Source organism: Odontesthes bonariensis, chromosome 2, assembly GCF_027942865.1.
Source record: "Odontesthes bonariensis isolate fOdoBon6 chromosome 2, fOdoBon6.hap1, whole genome shotgun sequence".
In the NCBI taxonomy this organism is placed as follows: domain Eukaryota; kingdom Metazoa; phylum Chordata; class Actinopteri; order Atheriniformes; family Atherinopsidae; genus Odontesthes; species Odontesthes bonariensis.
In genome coordinates this window covers 15,293,005-15,316,530 of record NC_134507.1, presented here as the reverse complement: position 1 = coordinate 15,316,530, position 23,526 = coordinate 15,293,005, and the positions used below count along the sequence as shown (strand labels likewise).

Genomic DNA, 23,526 nt, shown 5'->3' with positions numbered 1-23,526 from the left:
TCTATATTTTAGAGGGGGAAAAAAAACCTGCTTCTATTAAGTGTCATTAAACAATAGAGATTGATATCCATTATTTTTTAAGCAGCTATTAATGAACATACACTATGAAAGGTCAAATGGCTCACAGACTGATGTGTATAACGCACACAGACACACATACACAGATGCAGATGGACCCATGCAAAGACAGTGCACTGTCAGCAGAAAGGTCACAGCCCAAGGTGTCTGGGAAAAAAAAAAGATATTTGAAGATAATATGCTGCCTGTTGCTATGGAGCGCTCCTCAAGGAGAACATACTCACAAAGACCTACACCTACTCACACCGCTCTATCAATCTTAAAGAAACAATCACATATCCGTGAAGATTAACCCATACACATGCTCAATCAATCCCTGTCCCATTACAGAGAGCTGCTACAACTTTTCAAGAGAATCACATCTCGAGTAATTGTGCCCAGACTCAATGTTTGTGTCTTTCTTTTGCAGCTTGGTACAGTTTATTTTCATGTGTTGAGGGAAGTTGGATACTTTTCAAGAACAACACTTCTCAGTTAGTTCCTCAGGGACTTGGTAAATTATGCCAGTCATTTAATCAGACTCCGCCTTAGGGACACAGAGACAGAGTGAAGGAGCACGATGTAGTTTTAGATGACTAAGAGATGGGTAGAGCCACATATCACAAATTATGAATTCGCCAGTTATCAAAAACATTCCATATCTGTATACAGTCTGAGACTGGATATTGAAAGCTGGCATAAATATCAATATCAGTTTTCCTTACTACCCTCTGGGAGAATGAGGCTATGTACAATTAAATGAATTCGCAGAAGGGCAAAAAAAATGTTGATTTAACACTCTGTAGACATGCACTTGACAAAAATACTAAATAATGCATTTTTAAAGCTTCCAACATGAGTTTTTTTCCTATGTAATATATGTCAGTTAACTGTTAATATCTACATCTGCTCTTTTTAATCTTAAGTTTAGAGCCGTTGTGTCTTGGGATCTGGATGTTTCTCTGGATGTACAGTACAGGTAGTCTTTCAGTTCTCTTGTAGCCTGCTGGCCCGCCTGCTGCAGTGACCGGAGGTACAGTTAAAGTCAGCATGGGCGGGATTGATCACAGCACAAGGACTGATGATCACTTATGCTGACTTGTGATCAATAACCGCATGTAAACAGAGCAAGAAGGCTCTGGGCTGCTGAGGAAAAGCAGACCCGGTGCAACTCAGGTGCACTGAGAGCAAGCTGGGAAGAAAAGAAAATGTCCCTGTCTTAGAAATAAAATGATGGCTGCAAGGGATGACATTCATAAATTCAATTGTGGGAATACATGACACTTTATTGCAATGTGTCTGTAGGTCAGTTGGCAGGCAGGGGAGTGCTCTGAAAATACCAGAGGCTAGTATCTCCCTCCCACAGACACCTACAAGAGGTTAACTGGTCATTGCTCCCAGGGTGACAGACACCAGCAATTAAAGGGGTATGGGTGGGTTGGAAAAAACCATCATTAAAACTGGATGCAGTATCAGAATGAATCCATTTCATATTTGACATGTCCCATCACTTCATTTTTAACAACAAAAAAAGTCCTTAATGAAGGTGGGGCAGAGCTGTGGTTTGCAATGTTGTGAAAGGAAGAAAATCCCTGCATCTAATTTAAACTAAAGCAAGATTATATCTCTCTATGAATTCATTAAAAAGTGAACTAGAGTTGGAATGTTTAGAACATTTGAAAGTTAAAAAAATAAATACAATGTTTGTCAACTGTTTATCTTTGTGAAATGCCACCTAATTTCTTGAGTCACACCTTGCAGAGGGGGCCATAACTGATTTTCCGTTTCCGTCACTCTAAATCAATCATCGATAGGTTTTCTGAGGACATGACTCCTGTGATGGACATTGCAGCTGTCGACCACACGAGCGACAAATGGAGAAAACAGATTAACTGATAATGCTGTCTGAGGCCTTACGCATTGATTAAACTATTCATAGTTGATAGCTTAAGACAATTTAAAGAAAAGAAAAAAAGAAAACAACAAAGTTCATAGGGGTTGCTTTTTATCTGAGCTCGCAATCCAAGTATTTATCTGGACATGCTCTGGATAGAAGTTAAAAAAACAAAAAACAAAACACAAGGTCAATACCGGTCAGTATTTCATCTCTTGGACAAACTCCACTGTCGGTGTTTCCCATCTGTTCGGAGTCCATCACTCACCTTGCGCAGAGGCAGTGACTCCTCGAAACCGACAACCATCCGCCAAGTGCCCGTCTTCAATCCTCTAACGCACCTGTTCAGTAAAATCCGCCAGAACTCCACAATACTCGGTGCAGCTCTGTGCAGATACCTATCTTATTTCTCTCTTAAATCTGCGATGTCCCCTGCGAGAAAAAAAAAAAAAAAAAAAAAACTCCCTCGAGCTGCTCTCTGTCGTGATGCGCGTGTCCTCTTGCGACTTCTCAGCTCCGTTGTATCACGGAGGTAAACCGGAGAAAGAGCTCTGTTGATATCATCCACTTAACCCCGAACCAAAAGGCACAGCGGAGGGAAAAGAAAGTCAAAGGCGGAGTAAGATATCCTAGTGTGAAGGAGGCGAGGATGGGGATGTGTGAGTGAGCAGCTTTCACCGGGATGAATGAAGGACTGAGAGCGCTCTCAGCGTACACGCCGTGTGCGATAATGTTCACTGAATGCTCGATTTGTTCAGTGAGTGAGTGGGAGCACTGGTCGAGTGAGTGGGTCTCCACACCCACATGAATAACATCTTACGTAAAATGGACAGAGGCAGACAAGCTGCCAAGTCCAAATTGCTCCACATTTCCTATGATATTCTTATAATGATGCTCTGTTTACTCTAAGTTCATTGTTAATGCTCCTCTGATTTGCCACAATCACCTGTTTGCGCCCAGTTGCACTTTTTAATTGTACTGTACTTTTCATATCCACGCATCTGTTACATATTTATTTACTGTTCAAATGTTTACCTAAATGTATTGGAAAGTAGCTCATGTGCAAAATTATTAGGCCACTTTGCTTCTAAGGAACCAGACTTTCTTTTAAACTTTCTCTTAAGTGGTCTTGTGCAATAGCTCTTCAAGCTTTCTGATGTTTTTTCCAAGTTTTTCTTTGGTCATTGTTTGCTTTCCCCCCTTATTTTCAGAGCAGTACTCATACCTGTTCATCTTCAGAGGAAAATGTTTTTGTTTTAGCCACTGAACACTGACCTCTGAGTCATTTAAGCATATGCAAAGTCTTCTAACCCAAGGGATGAGCCTGTGTTGGGTGGGTCTACACAGGACTAAAAACTGAACCGATATCTAATTTTGAATGGATTTTTATGCACTTTGTCTCTAGCTGCCTGTCACATGCTTTACTCTGATTTCCTCTGTTGAATCGGTGATTCCCAAAGAGCTTTTGCTATAAACTTAGCATATGTCAGCACGGTGTGCAGTGTGGCCTTTGGAAAATTATGGAAACTGGACAATTGGAGAGCAAAAGAAGAAGGGACAGGCCTGAAAAACAACAGATGAACAGTATCTAAGAGTGATGTCCTTCGGAAGCAGGGAGAAATCCTAAAAAAATCTGGCATAGTGAGATGCATCTGACCTTTCATTTGATCCATCTACTTCTCACCGAAGCCTCGCCAGGAATGGTCTGCGGAAGGGTGGCTGTTAAGAATGAATTCTTAATTAAGGGAACATGGAGAAAAGGCTGCGGAATGCTAAATGACACAAGAACTGGACTAAAAAAACAGTGGCAACAGGTCTTATGAAGCATGGTGTTAGGTTAGGATTAGTGGCAGAAACACACATTTTAAGATACCTGAACACAGGAAATTTTTGGTGGCCATTCTCTACTGATTTTTAACATATTTAACAATTGATATTTTCAATTTATAATGGGTTTTAAGAGAAATTAATCGGTAACAGAAACAGTCATGAATGTTAGGCACACTTCACTGGACATTTGGTCTGTGTGTCAGTGTTTTTGTGGTATTAAAATCTTTTAACTCCATCTTTTGACTGCAAATCCAAGGCCTGTTATTTGACTCGTGTTTTTCTTTTATTTGCCTTCAAACAAATATTTTGTCCGTTGTATTTTGCTTTGCAACTAAATCCATGATGTTAATGTCAATGGACCCTTATCAAAATTCTGTTGGTTGAGTTTTAGAAGTTACAGAGGTTTAAGAGTCTGAAGGGGCAGGGAAGTTTCCACAGAAGCGGTGACGTGTTTGTTACTGCTCTGTTTGTGTCCTCCAGCTGTTACAAGGGAATAAACATATTCCACCAAGTATGCAGAATGGTATGTCAGCTATTATTTGCAATAAAGCCATTATGTAATGATTGTGACAAGTCTTCTATTAGGTGGCTCATTGGCCATTATCATCTATTACTATGTTCACTTATGAGCTGTAACCAAGGTAAAGATTTGCCAAAAGATAATTTACAAGCTGGGGATGATTCATGTCGTGTCACCTAATTTCTAAACACAGATCAGCTTATGTTGAAATTGGCAGACTCTTGATATGATTGTCTCATAATTGCTGCAAATGACTGTATATCATTTCAAAGTGGGATTTAAATAATCAAGTCTCTTTCTTTCAATCCCAATCAAACCCAGACAACCTGAGAAAGCCATAAATCACAGACCAAATCACATAAGCCTGATGTTTGATGGCAGAATGTTTTACACAGCCAGCATTAACCACAACTGATCTATCAGAAATGGCATTAATTCGCTGGGGCTTGCAAAAACCGTTCCCAAATCACATGCACCTAATTTAGAATTTAGCTAAAAGGAGGAGCATTGCCATGCCCCTTTTCTTATCATTTTTCTCTTAGATTATTCTGAGTCTTTTAGGAATGCCACATTTTCTCGCTTGTGTATGAATGTGTATTCATTCAGGGAGAATGGGCGCTTATTACATGCTTTCAGAGGCTGTGACAGCAGCCCTCAGTGAGGAAGCCAAACACTTCACAGCTCAGACAATGTACCCAAGCAGACTCGCACACACATACACACAAGCATGTACTCTCAGAAATGCACACGAGCCTGCTGACACAATTCACATTGACATGATGAAAGGGCCAATTTATCAAACCACCAGCCAAGGCGGGCCTGAGGACGTTTAGTGCCAGCACTGGTCTGGAGAAAGAGGGCAGGATGTGCCCATATGTGTCGGTGTGTGTGTGTGTGTGAGTTATTTTTTTTTTCGACTAGACAGTAAAGTCAGTTATCTGAGTGTGACATGCACATTTGCCTTTGAATGATTTTCTAACGGATCACCTAATGATTTTTGGTGCATGATGGGAATTTATTGTTTATTTTACCGTTAGATGCTTTGCTCTAAAAAAGTGAAATTGTTTTCCATGAGTTTGTTTGAAAGTGATGGAGAGTGAACAAAGGAAGGGAGAGACGATACTGGGGTCGAGTAATAAACTGCAGGATTGATTTTTCCCTCTCCGAGCTTTAGCATTTGCAACCCATCCAAACTAATCCAGAGAGGCGCTCAGCAGAAAAAAACAGGCTTAAAAAAGGTTGTGTACAAATGAAAACCCGACAGCACCAAAATGTGTTTTACATCTGTATGCATTCTACGCATTTCCCAATGTTTGCACTGCACATTACCAGGTAAGGACAAACTTGTACTTTCTATGTCTGCAGATGCAGGAATGTGTGTGATGTAAATATTATTATTTGCCCAAGTGAATATGTCACCGCAGCTGGGACATTTTCCAACTTCCTGTCTTAGATTACAAAGCTCTCTCATGTTAGTAACGAGGGGAAAAAAAATTCCACTCACTTACTGATTCTGATTTGAGAAGGGGCTGTGATGAGATTCCTTATTGTCATATTTTAAAGTAAACTTGTTGTCCTTGTTGTTATAAAGTTGCCATTTTCTTTCTCATTGGCTGTGTGTTGAGTGTGGCATCATTACAGACCGACATGTTTGGCATGACTTGAAACCGCCTGCCCATCTGCAAGGTCCCAATTGGTCTGCAAACGTGAACACTGAAACATTGACTTAGCCTTGAAAATGTCCTCACTATACTGATCAGTTGTGCTAATGTTGTTGTTTATTGTCTTTCTAAGGTGAATGGGAATTGAGAGATAGACACAAAGATAAATTATTCAGTTTAAAGGCTAATATGTAACTGATGTGTTCTGTGAGCTGACTTTAATCGGTACTAAAATATTCAGTTGTAGCGTTATGGCTGTATTTTATTAGTTTTTTTATCATGTTATTTTGTCCTGATTTGTCATCCTGTAGAATTGCTGTGATTACCAAAAAAAAAAATAGTTTCAATAAACTAGTAGGCCATAGAAAACACATTTTCTACGGTCTCAATGTCAAACTCAACTAGAAGGGGAGCAGTACAGCTCTTACAGACTTACAATTGCAAACTTGTAAAGTCCTCAGCGTACGTTTAATTATTGCTACAGCACAATATATGGCAACAGCAGTGCTGAACTCTCAAAACAAGCATGAAATATATGAAATATATATATAAAAATTGAATGTTCATGATAAATATCAACCCTGATGGTTTGTCAATGCAAGTAAAACTTTGTTTTACAAAGTCATATTGAAATGGATAGAACAAGGACAAAGAGAAAGCGAATGTTTAAACTCGATTCACCAGATGTTAGCTCCACTCATTTGTTAACTCCATTGCTGGCAGTGTGAATTTAGATGTGAATATGAATGCGCATATGTTTGCGAGGAGGGCATTTTAAATGAAAGTCTCCTGATTCTGTGATGTTGTCTTCAGCATGGTGCATCTGCTGGGTTTTGGCTGCTAGGATACTGGACTCGTCTGCTTGATACAACTCCAAGGTCTGGGGGCAGCCTGCTGGCTCTTTTAGTTGGTAACAAGCCCAAGCGGGGTTGTCTGCCCATCATAGATGCAAAAGGAAGTAAGACCAGCTCCAACAATGATGGCCTCCAAAGTATTTACAAAACCAATATGCCTGTTTTACCACCAGAGGTCAGAGAAACAGCCACGCGAGTGCCTGAAAGAGTACAGCACATTTGTATGTCAAGAGTTAAGCGCACGTAGAACCATAGGGATGCTGACAAATATGGATCTGATCTTCTCGCCAATAAAGTCTTTATTGGTAACAGGTGAGAGAAAATCCAGCGAGATTTAATTTCAGAAGCATCAGCAGCTCTTACCATTACAGCTCAGATCACTTACAGACAGCCATATATAGAACAGAGCTGACACCAAGGGTGCACAGATGGAGGTAAATCAAATTTAATATGTCAACACGTGTCCTGTCAACACCCCAAACACCAGATGAGGAAGGAACAGGGAGAACAGTGGCATAATTAATATCTACAGCATCAATACCAATGCAAATTAATCTCTGTGACTCGTGCCAAATTCCTTTATCATCCACAACTTGTTAAAGCAACCTAAAAGCAAAGCTCTACTCTTATTTTTATTGCAAAGAAGGCAACATATTTTTTATTGTGGACCAATTTCATCTAGAACCAGCTTTTCGTACACCCCACTTTTGCTCCATTTCATAATATAACATAATAATAACATTTAATTGTCGCTCATCATAGGGAACAAGGAAACTGATGACAGAGTTTGTGTGAGCTCGGCTATCGTGTGAAGACAGTTTATAGTGAGGTGACAGACATATCTACGCCAGCCCCACTGTACAAACATGATCCTTGTCATCGGATGTCTGGAGCTGTATTTTTACCCAGACAGCGTCGGCAGAACACACGTTGGATTCTGTCATTTATTTGTTGTGCTTTAAAACTGCTTTGAACCACAGTTCTATTTGTTAGCTTTAACAGATATCAATATGTCACATCTTGGACAGCAACCACTGGCTGCAACTGTATTTTGGTCTTTCAAAAATATATTTCTTAAATCTATTCTCAAAATAGCATGCACAAGTCCACAGTTTATAACACTGAAATGCTGTAAAAGGTACTGCATTTATTCGATAAGATGCTGCGTTTGAAAACAGATGACCAGTCTTGACTTCTGCACATTTTTGAGGAATCCTGCTGTGCAGCAAACAACATCCCTTCCTCCTTGGATCTTTTGGTCTGCTGCTTGTAGCTGTGGCCATCTAGAGGAAAAAATAACACAAAGCATTTACATCACACTCATGGTTTCCACTGTTCCAGCTTGTGTCTTCCTTCAAGAATGCTGTCGACTTGAAAAGCTCTCGTCTTGGGTCTAGCAACACACACCTAAAATTAAAGAAAAAAGAAGAGCTTAGCAATTTTAAACAATTCTATTTCATAAAATTCAGATTCAGAGCTCTGAAAGTCCATTTTTTCCCCTTGATCTTTGCTCTCCTCAGAATTATTCAAATGACTGTTTCACTTTGAGGACTTTTGTGTCAAAATGTTTGTGTAAAAGAAAAGCCTCAGATTTCATGACTTTATCATGTTTTGGAGAATGTTTTTTTCATTTCCTGTCTGTGATTGTGTTAATCATCTTATCAACCCTTAATTTTGTCTCATGAGGGTTCCTTTGAGGGGTCCTGACTTACAGACTGAGATCCGGTGGCATTTTGTGTTAATCTAGTATGTAAATGCCCAAGTTATAGTTATATATTTCATGAATGGGGTCTATTGTGGCACATTGAAGTTTTACAGTTATTTGAACTGCTTTACCTTGTCATTATCATCATGGTAGAGCATGTAGCACAGTATAGAGTCGATGAAAACACTGCTTATTTTTTATCAATTTTTTTTCAGTAGACTGTCTCATCTATTGTAGGATCAGGGAGCAGGCACAAGATGGCAGCAGAGCACTGCTAATTTTCTCATTATCGTCAAAGGAAAGATGAACAGTCGAGCACGAAGAGGAGAGTCACATCAAAACTTCAGTCATGTTTTATGACTGAGTGCTTCCATTTAAACCAACATGAATTAAATTTATGGTAAATTGAGTTTACACACTGGAACTGAGTTTTCTTTACAGAAATCCCTTTGAGTTGAATTTACTCCATCTTTTCTACTTGGTTGGCTATAATTGCATCCAATTACTTGGTGCTCATTACAGCTGTCTCCCTGGAATTTAAACACTTGTGATGTGCCATACATCAGCCTGAGTGTGTGTACCCAGAGGATCTTAATTATTTTACACAACTTACATGTATTTACTTTCTGTGTGCATTGTGGTATGTCTTCTTTGCCATGCTGGTTGCCGAACATACTTCTGCTGCATGTTGCCAATATCTTCTGCCATATAGGGCTCCCTGGCCAACAGCATGTGTGACTCATGATTAAGATTCTCTCTGGCTTTTACTGGAGAGGTTGGGTCATCTTAATCCCTTAAAACCCACTTTATACCTCATCGAATCCCACTCTACCACTCTGTATTTCTCCCTTTGCTTGGGCAGGTCTTCTCTATAGCTCTCTGTATTTGAACAGGAATTCTGCATTGACACAATAAATTCCCCCTTGAGCCTCAGATTAAGGTTCTCACTGCATGTGCACACACAGTAAAACTTTGCATGGGACAGGCAAACCTTCAGATGATTTTGACTTTACACGTTAATCTCTCCGTCATCATTTCCGAAAAATGTGAACAAGTGACACCTAAGCTCTGAGAATTTCCATTCCCTGTGTGTCCATGCTGCGTGGAACAATGACATGATCCGTAAATGGCTTTATTCTAAATCCCCAGAAATCCGTAATAACCACCGGCATGAAAGTAAAGTGGGGTAACCCAGTCCAACAAGCCATTATTCTCTTTCTTCAAAACAAAAGAGACTTAGCTTTCCAGCTAACAAGACTGAACTTATGGTCTTGTGGTTTGAACAGAGTAAAAACATTCAAAGGGTCCGTGTACATCCCTGTGGGTGACAGCGGGGGTCCTTGTGTGTATACATTTATGTAAATTAGATTCTACATATTTATTATGGCTTTGGCCTTTACTCAACATTCCATTTTTGGCAGCTCCAGTAGATGATGGGTTTACATCTAAGCTCAACAGGCTCCCTGGACAGTGTGCACATTAACATTCTTTGAGTGTGTTTGTTGGTGTTTGAATGGAAATTGTGTCATCTAAATCAGTCTAAATTATTGACTTTTAAACAATACAGTGCAAAAATCAATACATTCCTGTTACAAAGCCATCCCCTGCAATACTTACAGTCTCAACCAACAACAGCAGCAAACAGACAGACACTGCTTCAGTGTGCGATGTTTGTGCATCAAGAGAATGCAGTGCAAATAGATGCAGAACTACTCTTCTACACACAGCTTTGCAGAATAAAGCTGTGTCCTCTTTATGCCTTTGTTGCTAGATTCATCTCGACATCACAACCAGTTTAAAGTCTCAAAATGGTGTCAGTAAACTGCATCCACATGGTGCTTCCTTTCACATCTGGTGTAGATCTGAGTAACTGTTAAGGGAATAAAACGTGTTTTTGACTAAACTCCGATAGTTGGCCACATTTTGATCCAAGTAACTAAGGGGACAAATGTGCTGTTCTCTGAAATGGTTAGACATAAACAGTTGAATGTGCATTGAGCATTTTTTTCAGCAATACACAGCTGCTTCAGATGATTTTTTTGATCACTAATAGCACATTTCAGATGTAAAAAAGGCAAAAGCACATTGATTGAATTAAATTTAGATTTATCTATTTGTCCTTTGCCTAGTTTGACTCTGATTAAGACTCTAATGTATTTCCACTATTGGCTTCACATTGATCTGTGTGCTCTGATGTTGATAGATACTATGCTCTGCTTTGCCCTGCAGTTCTTTTGCACGCCAATGACAAATTTGACTGTTTATCTGAACTTTCTTTTTCACATTATGTTTCATATTGCCTTGACCTATTGAACTCAGGGAAAATCGAAAAATGAAATGAGCCCTGGATAGAAGCACTCTTTCTTTTTCCATCAAAAATAATGTACATCGGGCCGGTCGGTGGTGTGGTGGGTTGGGCAGCCGCCCCATGTACAGAGGCTATAGTCCTCGCTGCAGCTGGCCCCGGATCAACTCCCGCACCGAGCGGCCCTGTGCTGCGTGTCTTTCCCCTCTCTCTGCCCCCTGCTTCCTGTCTCTCTCCAACTGTCCTCTCATTAAAAGGCATAAAAAGCCCAAAAAAAAAAAAATACTTAAAAAAATAATGTACATAACGTATAATGTGACAATATCACTTCTGAGAAGGGCTCAACTCTGCACTTTGGAATATCTCGTGCACGTGTCTGACTTTGCTCTTGTAAATTATCCAAATGGACTGCTTGGAACTGACCACACTTAAAATTTAACAGTACACTGCAAATGCTTAAACAGACAGTCTTAGAGAAATTGAAGTGATGGCTTGTAAAAGTCATCAAACAGAATTACCTGTGAGGCCTTCACTTACCTCACTGTGTGTATGTGCCCTTTTGTGTGAGTGTGAAGCTGTTATTCCCTTAATTCAATCTCCATCATATCCCACATTTTTTCTTCTCCAGTTCTGGTTTGTTTTGCCAAGATGTGATTGACAGCTGTGCCAAAGTGGTTCACTTGGATGTGTGTTTGGCCCTCGCTCAACTGGCCCGCTGTCTGTGATTTATGCCTCTCAGGTGGAAATGCAGTTCCTGGGGAAAATGTCAGTTGATGCAGAGATCAGCAATGCGATTTTCTTGTATGTCTTCTGCTACAGTAATGTCTCTCAAGTGAGTGTGGATTTAAGGTATGCTGTACTGCGCTGTATATCCATCACAGCTGCTGATAACAAGCAGTTTGTTTAATCGCACATGGAGATTCATCATGCAGCAGACTGCCGACCACACCAACACAAGAGCACTCTCTCTTTGGCTGCTGCTGGGAGCCCCGTTGCTTCACATCTGCCCATGCTTTCAATGTTTTATGTAACCTGGCAGACGTCTCATTTGTCTGTCTTCTTGGAGGTTCATCTAACTCTGGGCCTACTGAAGGAGGAGCCGATTGTGTGCTGATTCCTTGTATTGTGGACTTATGTGCACATATGACTGGGCATATTGCACGTCCATATGCAGCCTTGTGTGTGTTCTACACTAATGAAAATGTGCTCCTTACTGACGTGGCAGTTGGAACAAGGAAGCGTTTTTTGGATCAAGATGTACTGTTGGACAAAGATGTGTGTCATCAGCTAGGGACAGGGTGGGGGTGAGATTTATGAGGTGCTGAGACTGACACAGGCCTTACCCATGTTGCAATCGCTCATGTAAGCTTGAAGAATAATCATAAACACTTATAGCCAAGAAGATCCCAGGACACATGCATGCAAACCTACAGTTTTCACCCCAACGTATCATGACCACACATAGACAAACTAATGTTTTTATACTTAAGAAAGGCGACCGTGCCATTCGCCTGTCTAAAAAACAGTAACACTTTCAAAATTAGCAGACAAGGACAGGAAAGGCTGAAATATGTTTTTACATGTGATTAATTTATTGGCTGCAGATGGATGATTGAATTGTTACCAATCTGGCAAGAGCATGTATGGTGCAGAATGACGGATCACTCTGTACTTTATCTGTAGGCTCTGGGCTCTGTTATACAGGTGCTTTAGCGGCATGTGTTGTCCACGATGAGCTACACTCAGGCTCACCTCAGGCCTAGAGAGCTTGGTTAGCTCCAGATGTGGTTCTCTGAACTCTGGAGAGCAAAGTGAACTTGGCCAGAGCTTGCCCAGGGGCCACTGTTAGGCCAGAAGAGAGGTGAGGTGCAGAGTTGTATATCAAACATAAATATGTATGATTTGGAAAGGCTGGGGTGTCATTGCTTTTTGATGATGCAATGGGTAGTTCTGCCATGCAAGTGAATTGGCCCAGTGGGTATTCCAACCATGCTTTATGTGTCTGTAAAGTGCACTGAGGTGTGTTTTATGGATTGTTTTCAGGGTACCTAGTGGTAACCAAGGAATTAGTTAACTTTATTTTGAGACTTTTCTTTGTTGTATTCGTATCTCCAGCATGGAAAAAAATGTCCTGGCAGCTGAATGAACCGCAGAAGCTGTAAATAACCTATCGTTTTCCCTTTTTCTTTGATTAAGCTGACATTCTTGGATTAAAAGATATTCATGTATATTCAAACGCAGCTGGCTTAAGAAGTGTGACGAGATTAAGACACCTAAAACGGAAAGTTTGAAAAGCAAGAAAAATCGTATCAGTGATTATTTTAGGTGAACTCTTAGAATGTAGCTGAAGGCTTTTATGTGACTTCATCACAAATCAACTAAATCCTTAAAAGACCTGATTTTTTTCATTTTATTTTCATCTACGGTGTTGAGTATCTGGAATGAGAAAAGTGTGATAAGGTGGCTTAAGTGCTCATACAGTATACTCATGTACTGTGGATACTACACAAACACTTGACCATACATACAGACAGGCACACAGGAATACTAACACAGTGGCGTGTGCATATGAACATAAAGGGCGATGTCAGCTTAAGCACAGATGCGTAAAGATTTTTAAAGAGATTTACTGTTGTCTTGTGAAGCGGGAATGGGAGGGGTTAAACAGCTGCAAAAGGGTGGACAGGTAGTATGTTTAAAGTATGTTCAAAAAAGGGAAACTGCAAACTTGTGGGTAGCACATTTCTCTATCAGTGCCTTTCATGAGTGTGTAATTGGCATTTTCCTCAGTGGTGCTGTGAGTGTATGCATGAGTGGAATAGAGAATGCAGGCGTCTAACCTAATGTTTTATCACTGCACAGACCTTTGGGGTGTTGTTTCTTACAAGTTCTAACTATAGTGATGGAACAGTCCCGTGTTCTGTTTGAGGGATTCGACAAACACAGGTTGTTCAGAGTACATGGATGTGTCTATGTTCACACTCCGATGTGCTATTTCAGCCTCTACAACAAATGCTCCCGTGATATGATGTCTCACAATGAAAATGAATATGTGTGCTTGTGTTGATTAGTTTAGACCAATTTATTGAATAATTAGCTTTTGTTTGCTGGTTGCGTTTGCAAGGCAACATGGGCAGTTACAGTGTTGTGACATTTAGAGAAAATTAAAGGAAAAATGTTGAACCAGACTAAACATGCTTTACCTGTGTGTTTGCATGTGTGCGTTAGACTAAACTCGAGTCAGACAGTAGATGTGGTTTACTTCATGTCTACAAATAGAGCACTGTAAGCAAACATGAGGAAATATGCAATTAGAATAATGAGCACATGTGGTTCAGTTTCAGCAGCTGACAGTGAACATCTGCTGAACACTGACACCCACTAACAGCTAACTGACCATTTGTCATAGACTCGAATAAAACACATACCCACTGTTGCTCTTTTAACTTTTAACACTCCTCTTGTCTCTTTTCCCCTCTATATTATTTACTAAAGCCAGTACCATTGCCATGGCAACCAGCAGTGTTTTGGAGAGTGCTTGTTTAGGAAATGTGTGTCAGGGGACAGATGAGCGAACACATGGGACCCTCTGTGCTTCTGCAGGCACCGAAGAGGGGAGGAAGACAAATGAGGGGTTTAAGGGGGAGACCAGAGGACTGTAAGATAGCAATCAGCTGACCAGGCCTTTTTCATAGCACCTTGCTTTTCAAATAAACCTGCAATGCCTGTGGTGTACGATATATAGATATGATCAAATTTAACCCTACATCCTCCCCAAATTTACCCACGAACAGTGCTGCAGAAGATTAGACAACATGGACATTTTTTAAAACGACAAACCAAGAACTAGCCATGCAGACACAATTTATGTTTTTTTGTGTGTGTCATCAATTAACATCTTGTAGAGTATTCGCATCTTCATTCGTCTTCTTATGGCCACTTTATGTCTCGTTTTTTTTTTTTTTTTTTTGCTCTGACAGTAAGTAAACCTATTCCTGATAACCTGAGATGTAGTGAAAGTTCATAATGGGCCAGAGGATCTAAGATGTACTGGCCCCAAACCATTTAAAGCTTATAAACCAACAGTGGCTTTTTAAAATAAAATCTGATGGACAGAAAGCCAGTGTGGAGATCAGAACTGCAGGGAAATGGTCCACTTTTCTGGTTTTAGTGAGGACTTGAGCACCAGCATTCTGACAAGATAGAAAAAGTGAAAAGATGAATCACTTGGATGCCAACATTAGTATGACCTGCTGTGTGTTTGGCATTAGCTGACCTGGTTCTTACAGTCAGAGGAGTAGCTGTCCCTGTCCACTGTGTTGGTTGTTTCCTGTTAGAGCTTACTGTTAAATGGCCTTGCAGTGTCAGACATCTTCCCTCATGACACATCACCACTGCACATGCATCATGAAAAGTTTGCAGCTACATTTACCCCCGTTTTTCCTCTAACCTCTCGTTGTCTCGTTGGATTAAAGGAGTTGCACCCATTACAGTAAATAGATGTAATAATTCAAACTTTAGAATTCACCAACAGAGGGCAGTCATGTGCAGTATAAATAAGCATTAAGATAAAGTGGTACTTTTATATTTTATTTTGCCTTTAGAGAGAGAGAGAGTGTCTGGTGTGAACAGCATTTGTATGTTATATCTGTTGAAGGAGGGCTTGGTGCAGTGGGTTTTGCCTGTCCTAAAAAGAATCTGAGGAACGTGGATGGCCTGATGAGTGAACTGGTCCAGAGGTGATGGTGTCAATCCATCTGTCACATACTCAGCAGATACACGGTGTCTGTCTCTGTCAAACAACCAGATTTAACAATTCTTGCTCATCCATTGCCGACTACAACTCAACTTCAAAGGGAGCGGTCGCTCTGTGTGGCTGGAGTGATAAAACTGCCAGTCAATGTAAGAATGTTAATGATTAGGGCTACTCTACTTTAGATGGAAGAATATATATAGAGCCAAGTGAGAGCGTGTGAAAGAGTCCAAGTGGGTGTCTATGGTATTTCACAATAAAGTTCTCATGAAATAGCACTTGTATATAATACTAAACATGGTAATACATGAATCACTGAGATAAATGGCACTGTTAGAGCCTAATGAGGTATCTGTGGACTTTGTCCAGTGTGATTGCAATATGTTCTGGACAGTTATGGAGGGAGGTTAATGCAGGTTTAGATTGTGTTACCACAGACACTGATGAATAGCGACCGTGTGAAAGTGAGGCCTGCTAAGCTGTGTGAAGGGCTAATTCACAGAGCCACTCAGGGGAAATTATGAATCAGATCGTTTTCGACACCACGACTAGAATTTGGGCTCAGAGGGAGAAAAGACCTAGAGAGAGGGGCATGGAAAGAATCATAGAGGATTTATGATGTCTAAGCCCTCCTGTGAGAGGGCCTTTCCTCTGACAGGCAAGGAAATACTTCTTCGATCTGTCTCCCCGCTGACACCAGCACGTAACAGGCACATACATGCCCCCCTTAACCCTGCCAGCGCCCCTCACTTTCCCCGTGCTGCTCTTCGTCTCCCCAGCCTTTAAATCTGCTGGTAATGATGCAGCTCGTTGAAAGTGGTGAGAGGAGGAGAAAGAGAGACTGAGAGGGGAAAAGAAGGAAGAAAAAAAGAGTCCAGTATGTCCAGTCTCCAGAGCTTCAGGGATTCCCTGACTGTGGAAAATGTGCGCCCGTCATCTCTTCATCCTCCTCCAGAGAGCACAGTTTTCCAGGAAGCGCAGGGGTTAAGAACACACAGTTTGGAGCTGACCTCTCACCTCTGGTTAGCCTAGCGTAGCCGCTAAGTGGTTCTCTGTGACTCTTCCACTCAGCCTGCAAGCTTCTCAGGCCATTTTCACACAGTAGCAGCGAGCATGGTATATTTCATTGTCATGTTGTGTTGACTGTTTTTCTGAATTGATCACTAGACCAACACATTACAGCACAGTGTAGCTTGGTTTCATAATACAAATATTCACATTAACATTCTCACAGCACAGCCAGCGCAGAGTAGCTAAGAGCCTGTGGTAATGGTAACTAACAACAGGCTCTGGATCTGAAGCTGCACACGAATGCCTGTGGGCAGTGACCCCGGCTTATTTGTGGCTTTGCATCGTGTGATTCTAAAACTTTACTGCTGTGATCATAACCACCGGCTTTGGTAATGTTTTTTCCTCCTCTTCCACAGCTGACCCAATTCTGACCCGTTTTTACTTGTCATGCCTGATATTAGAAAAGTTTAATCATTGCTGGGAGACATACAAAGAGGATTAACATTCCTAGGTCTCCTACACTCAGACGTTGCCCTTCTCCTGCCCATTTCTCCTGTTTGGTCTTTTGCCCCCTCTCTTGTTCCTCCTCACCTCTCCACACTTTTTTCCCCCCCACTCTCATGACTCGGTTGCTACTTCAGTCAATTGCTTTTTTCATAAATGTACTAATATTCCTGTCACCAATCAGAAATGTCATCGACTACAGTTGCGTCATATCTTATTTTATAAGGTAGGCTATTATAAGTGGCTGGAAATACTCTAGTGCAGGGGTCTTCAACGTTTTTCAGGCCAGGGACCCCCCCTACTATTTATATGGCATACAATTGTGTTTTATATTTAACGGGGCCTAGTACCGTGTATAAACATAGCTACTCTGTTATTGTACATTCAATACTAAGCTATTCAAATAATACACAGGTTAATTTATTCATGTTTTTATTTTAAACATGTGCAAGGTACAGGGTGGCCATGCCACTGCCATTTATAAACAAACATCTTGCATACAACACTGAGCTATTCAAATAATCCACAGATTTTAACTTTAAACATGCATGTAGATGGGACAATGAATCCTCAAAACATCTGTGGATGACACACGTTTGCACACAATTTTTGAGAAAAAACAGTTTGAAAAAAAAATTTAAAAAAGTTAAAAATCGTCTTATCAACCAAAGATTTCGCGACCCCCCTGCAGTACCTCCACGGACCCCCTTGGGGCCGCGGACCCCTGTTGAAGACCTCTGCTCTAGTGTATTTCTGACAAGAACGCTGTGATTACGATGGCAGTGTCAGATATTTCATCTTGATTGTCTGTTTTAGTTCCCCTTCTTCCTTTGTTTTTGTTTAACTGTGCAGGATATGACCGAATTGTTTGTGTTTGTTCAGGACAGTTAAGCAACAATTACAGCATTTCACCACAGGGTCTTCTTTTGCACTCAACTTGAAGGATGAAGGCTCTGTGTGTGGTGTGTGGGCTCCCTGGTGCCATGTCCACTGTAATACATACAGGATGGGTCTGCTGTCTGTGTATACTGTATCAACAGAGCATCTGTATGCTGACACCTACTGTACACATTGCTCTCTGCATGCACAGTAATAGCTGGTCTGTATTTTACTAGGTAATGAGTTTAAAGAGAAGTAAGTGCAGTTGGAGGTTACAGCTATGCGTCTCCAGTCAGCTCTGCGTCTCTTCTATCTACAAGTTATCATGTGCACGTTTCTCGTCTCCTGTCTACCACACACTGCGGCGGTTTCTGTTTTTATAACATCACACCCACATCTTATTGGGTGTAATTCAGTAAAAGGATGGCCACCATAGTTCTCACCCTCATCTACTACTGCCGTTTAACACATCTTCAAACTATTCAGCCCGAGAATGAGTGGATAAATACATATCAAGACAGGGATGTTTTGAATGGCACACATATTATCCACAGAGCAGGAACCAGGTGCACATTTGACCCTCGAATGTAAAGAGGATCAACTGTCAAATCTTTCTTTGCTATGCACCCTTAAACCAATATGCAGGGTCAGCGTCCACAACTAAGGACACGCACCAAATTGTTTGTGTTGAATCATTCCACATGTGTGTTTTCCATGTGAAGCCTTGTGTGGGCTAAAGCCAGATCACTTTCTGCTGCAGCCAAAGAGCACAGCAGTATTTTCAGAGTTTGTTTGATGTATGATGTTATCTCTTGAATGTATAGCACCACCTCAGTGCTGTCTCCAGGTTTCTGAGTAGTCCGCCTGAGGCTATACAGTAGAGACTAGGCTTGTCTTTGAAGTTCTTTGTTGATCAAGTCAGCTATCATTGGTAACAGCCTTGTTTCAAATTTCCTGCAGAATGCTTCGAGAGTTTCAGTATTTTCTGGTTTGTCGTTATAGATCCAACTAATCTGGGCCCTAAAGTAAATGTTTCTACAAGCTAAACTACAAAAACTATGCACCTAAAAGACAAAGCAGAACAAATATTTTGCTTTTTTACTGAACCCATCTTGAGCCCTCACAACAGGTTGAACCCAATCTTATTCTCCAGTAAGTGCCTACATTTCGAGATGGTTTAGAGTTTACAATATTAGTTCAATCAGAGAGTAGGGATATTAAAACCGCCTCCTGAAAATACGCTATTAAGAATTTACAGTACCAAAATTAGGCAAATAGCCTATATAACACTCTTGTTGTTTCACATTACTGAATACCATAATTTATAATCTTAACAATTGATCATGCTAAAAAAAGCCAAGTCATTATAAACCAAAAAAAAAGAAGAAAAATTAATGCATCTCATTTGTTTATTTATCTATTTTTTTCCACAAGTTCTGGCGGACCTAAAACGCCTATAGTATCTTCAATACCTAGAGTGGAGACGTTTTTCCCAAAGTACTGATTTTCATAATGTCCTTGTGCTATCTTTACTATATTGTTAGGCTGAGAAAAAAACTGTTCTCTAAATCTAGAAGAAAAAACGTTTGGTTGTGCACCCGGTGTAACTTCAACAGTTAAAATGGTCAATAAGAGCTCACTGGCAAAAACACTGCTGATCATTATCATTTAGTTACCTCAGTTCTCATTGCTTCAAACAGATACATGACAGCATAATTTAAAAAAAAATAACACTTAAATCTCACCTAATATGGCTGGATTTGTTCTAATATCAGAGCACTTATCTGTCATGATGAAGAGTTGAATTGGAAAAAATTGGGAACAAAATTGAATTTTTGTATCTTGGCCAAGTGAGTGTTAAAAGCTGAAAAATCTGTGTCATTAGTGTTATCTTATGCGTGCTGTGCTCCGCCCTTCTATACTCTGACCCCTTCTTCTGTCTCAGGAACGAAGCAGCTTTCATCAGTCAAAGAGCTGTTCTTCTCAGCCTATCATCAGCTGTCATTAGTGCTCTGAGAGGCCCTGCTGTTACTCTCACACACGTGCCCATACACACACGTGAGACACCACAGGCTGTTATTCAAGGTTAGGGCTTAATCCCTTACTACATGGTCATCATTGATGAGATTTCAGCCAGAAATCTCAGGGAGCGAGAGGCTCTTCATCTTTGAGCTGTTTATTTATTAGAAATTGGATCATTTTATGAAGCTCTAAGACACCTGTGTCATGTTTGTCTTGGGATTTTAACCTTGTCTAAGAGAAAGAACCATTATCTTGAAATCCCAGCACACACCCTAATTGATTGCTATTTATCATTGACCATGAGCAGTCGTAACACACAGTCTCACAGGCACGTCCACAAACACTACTGCCCCTTTCTGATGGGAGATCTTCTCCAAAGCCATTGCTTTTTGACAGTTTTCCAATAAGTCCATCGTTCTCTGGAATGACAGGATGAATTATTGTAACCATTCTGCCCTTGTCTCTTGATGAATATCCACATTATGCTACTCTGTTGTAACTTTGACAAAGGCATGACCGACTTTGTGTTCTTTAGGCCAGCAACAATCAGTACCGTCTTTTTATTGGTACATCCATTCTCCTCTTGCATTTTAGTAAAGGCGGAAGTACAGTATGAATTTTCAGATAGTCTTATCTGCTCGGGAGCTCTCAAACATCCATCTTAGCTACAAAAAAACCTGAGCAGTTACATGTGCTGCCCACTGATTTTGAGATTTAAATGCTTAATTGTTTTTTGGGAGTTCTGTAGGTTCTGCTGTCTGGCTGGCTGTAGGTCTTTTCAGTCTTGTTGTATTTAGGAGAGCAAAGTGATTAAAGAGATTTATAGTGAATCAAACTACATTCACATTTCGTGTTTGAGAATCAAGGATTATTTCAGTTAGCTCAAGCTGCTCTCTGCTGAGGCGCCATCTCTGTCTGATCTAACTGACTCTCTGACTCTGAGAGCCCTTGTTGTTGATGCAAAAATGTGTTGGTGTTTGTTTTGGCAGTGGATAAGCCTGTAAAAGTCTATTCTAAGACTTTGAAAAATTAAATCAGGCATCCGCCAAGCTGTTGGCTGTGAAGTAAGCGACTGTGTCATGTTAGCACCTTGTAAACATAGATGAACACACACACATATTGCTCACAATCTTGTGCTTTTCAGGTGTGACTGTAAGGTTAATTGCAGGCAATGGCATGTAACCCCTGTGCATATCTGTATGCATGTAGATGAGCTAGTGCAGCACAGTTTGAGCTTTGTGTTATGAATTTGGTAAAAGAAGCTATTGATTTGCTGACTCTACATCAACAGAGCTGCCAGCAGTAGGTCTACAGCAGGTTAAAAGACAGCGAGAGGAAGAGAAGGTGAGACCTGTTGGGACAGAGCTATACCAAAGAGTCCAGCTCCTTCAGACTTTGACCTTAAGATACACACTAGCACAGGCTCTCACAGGACAGCAGTCATACTGTCAACATACACATTTACAATTTAGGAATAATTTATAATACATCTTTTCGAGTATGCTACAGAGAGCAAGATAACGACTCAAAATGGTTTGGTTTGATTGATCAGTCATCCAAACTTGAGGCAATAAGAGCCAGGAAAACAGTGTGCGAAGGCCAGAGAATTAGTTTTCTGTTGTGGTTGGATTTTCTGTCAGTCAACCAATTGTTTTTCAACTGAAAAATATTCTTTTGAATATTTTTCCATCATTTCAAGTACAAAGCAGTTCAGCAATGAGGAATGATTTAAACCCATTACTTACATTTTAGACTAAGAAAAAACACTTGGATTAAGCTTTTCATAGCATTTCTAAGAATCAGGTCTCAGCACAAGAATATTTGGGTGGTGAGTATAAGTGATGATCAAATCCTGACGCCATGCCTTCCAGGCAAAGAGGGACATATCCAACAAGGACAGTTCATCCAAGGCTTGGGTTGGTGAGTATACAGAGACTTCCTGGTCAGAGTGGACAGAGTGATGAATGCCCCTTCCATTCATGAATGTAGATTGAGGAGGCTAGTTAATGAATGTTTAATAGCAGAGGCATGTGCTTCCAGGGAAAAAGCACAATACAGGACAAGAGGAGTGAGGTGGTGGGGTGGCAGTGTTTATTCTGCACAAAGAGCACATCAGCACAATCCCCTTTTCCTTGAAGTACTCATTCATAGCTCAGGAATGTTACATTTGTTTCTGCCAGTCATAGTGTATTAGCAAGTGTGTTACTTGAAAAATGGTGCCATTCATCTGTAAACTACCCTCAACTATCCACTCTGTAACTGCGGAGCTAACTGCTCCTGTCTGTAAGCTATTACTGTCTGCGACTGTAAATGAGTGTACGATTGTGTGCGCTGTCGGCCTGTGATGGCTCCTTCACTCTTTATAAGCTGGTGCTGACAGACAGAGACAGAGGTTGTGTAGAGTGTGACGAAGGACCCAGGGAATCTCTTTCAAATGGCTGAAGGTCAAAACTACCGAGAGGTTCAACATCACTCACCCACATTGATGCTCTGTCACCGCTGCTACTCTGCACAGGCCTGAACTCCCTCAGAAAGATGATCACAAAGAGTTGCTATGGATCAACCCATTCCAGCAGAAGAAAAAACTGACTTACTGTGCTTTTATTTCTAATTTCTTCACTAAAAAACAGAGCTGATTCTCCAATTTAGAAAATAAAAGCTGTGTGCTTTGGTTTTCTTTTCTGTTTTCTTTTTTTTATTTTGTACGGAAGCGTATTGCTGCCACTCTACGAAAAAAAAGAGGCGTGAAATGTTTATTATTATAAGAATATCTTTTTTCACGTTTTAACAATATATTTATCACGTTATCACGTGAAATTATCGCATTTTTCAAGAAAAGATCTTTTCACGTTATAATGTGAAAAGGTTGTTTTTTCGTAGAGTGGCAGCAATACGCTTCCGTAATTTTGCAAATTGCTTATTTCCTTTTTTTCTGTTGGAATGAAGAGTAGAACAAACCAAACAGATAAGGAAGGAGACATTAATATGGGCCTACATATCAAAACAAAATCAAGGAACTGAACCACTATCTAAAAGAAAATGCAAGTACTTCATTTGTAGTTTACCTAGCTAACTTTCATAGATGGAAGTATGGATTAATAATGAATGCACCGTGAATTATTGTGTGAATAAACCTGCATAGACTATTCTACAAGGTTGGATATTTTTTAGGTTACCACATTTAAATTTGACATGGGATATTTTTATCCATAAGGTGTGTCATGTGTTATTGCTCATGTTGTAATTATGAACATCTGGTTTAATCTTTCCCATTTTTGCACCAACAGCATACAGCGTCAATCTGAATGTACCCATAGGAAGATGGCTGCACATATTTGCATGCATGACATATAGCTATCAAACAAACATAATGCATTTTTCATGAATAACCAAACATTTCTTACACAGAGAGAGGAACGGCTTGGTTGAGGTATAGAAAACCAGATCACAGTACCATGACAGTTTTTCATCAGGTGCTTCCCAGTTCTCAGTCAGTGCTTAGGTCTATGTTATATGTTAACAGTAAATAAA

The 23,526-nt window shown here is 40.4% G+C and overlaps 1 protein-coding gene across 1 annotated transcript in view; it reads right to left on the bottom strand.

Annotated features, from left to right (window-relative positions):
* LOC142399755 (zinc finger matrin-type protein 4) overlaps positions 1 to 2,671 on the bottom strand; it is a 65,603-nt gene extending 62,932 nt beyond the window's left edge. The window contains exon 1 of the mRNA XM_075484299.1: positions 2,220 to 2,671. Within this exon, the coding sequence (XP_075340414.1) occupies positions 2,220 to 2,258 (39 nt within the window). The 5' untranslated portion in view covers positions 2,259 to 2,671. The remainder of the gene's footprint in view (positions 1 to 2,219) is intronic.
* Positions 2,672 to 23,526: the final 20,855 nt, after the last annotated feature.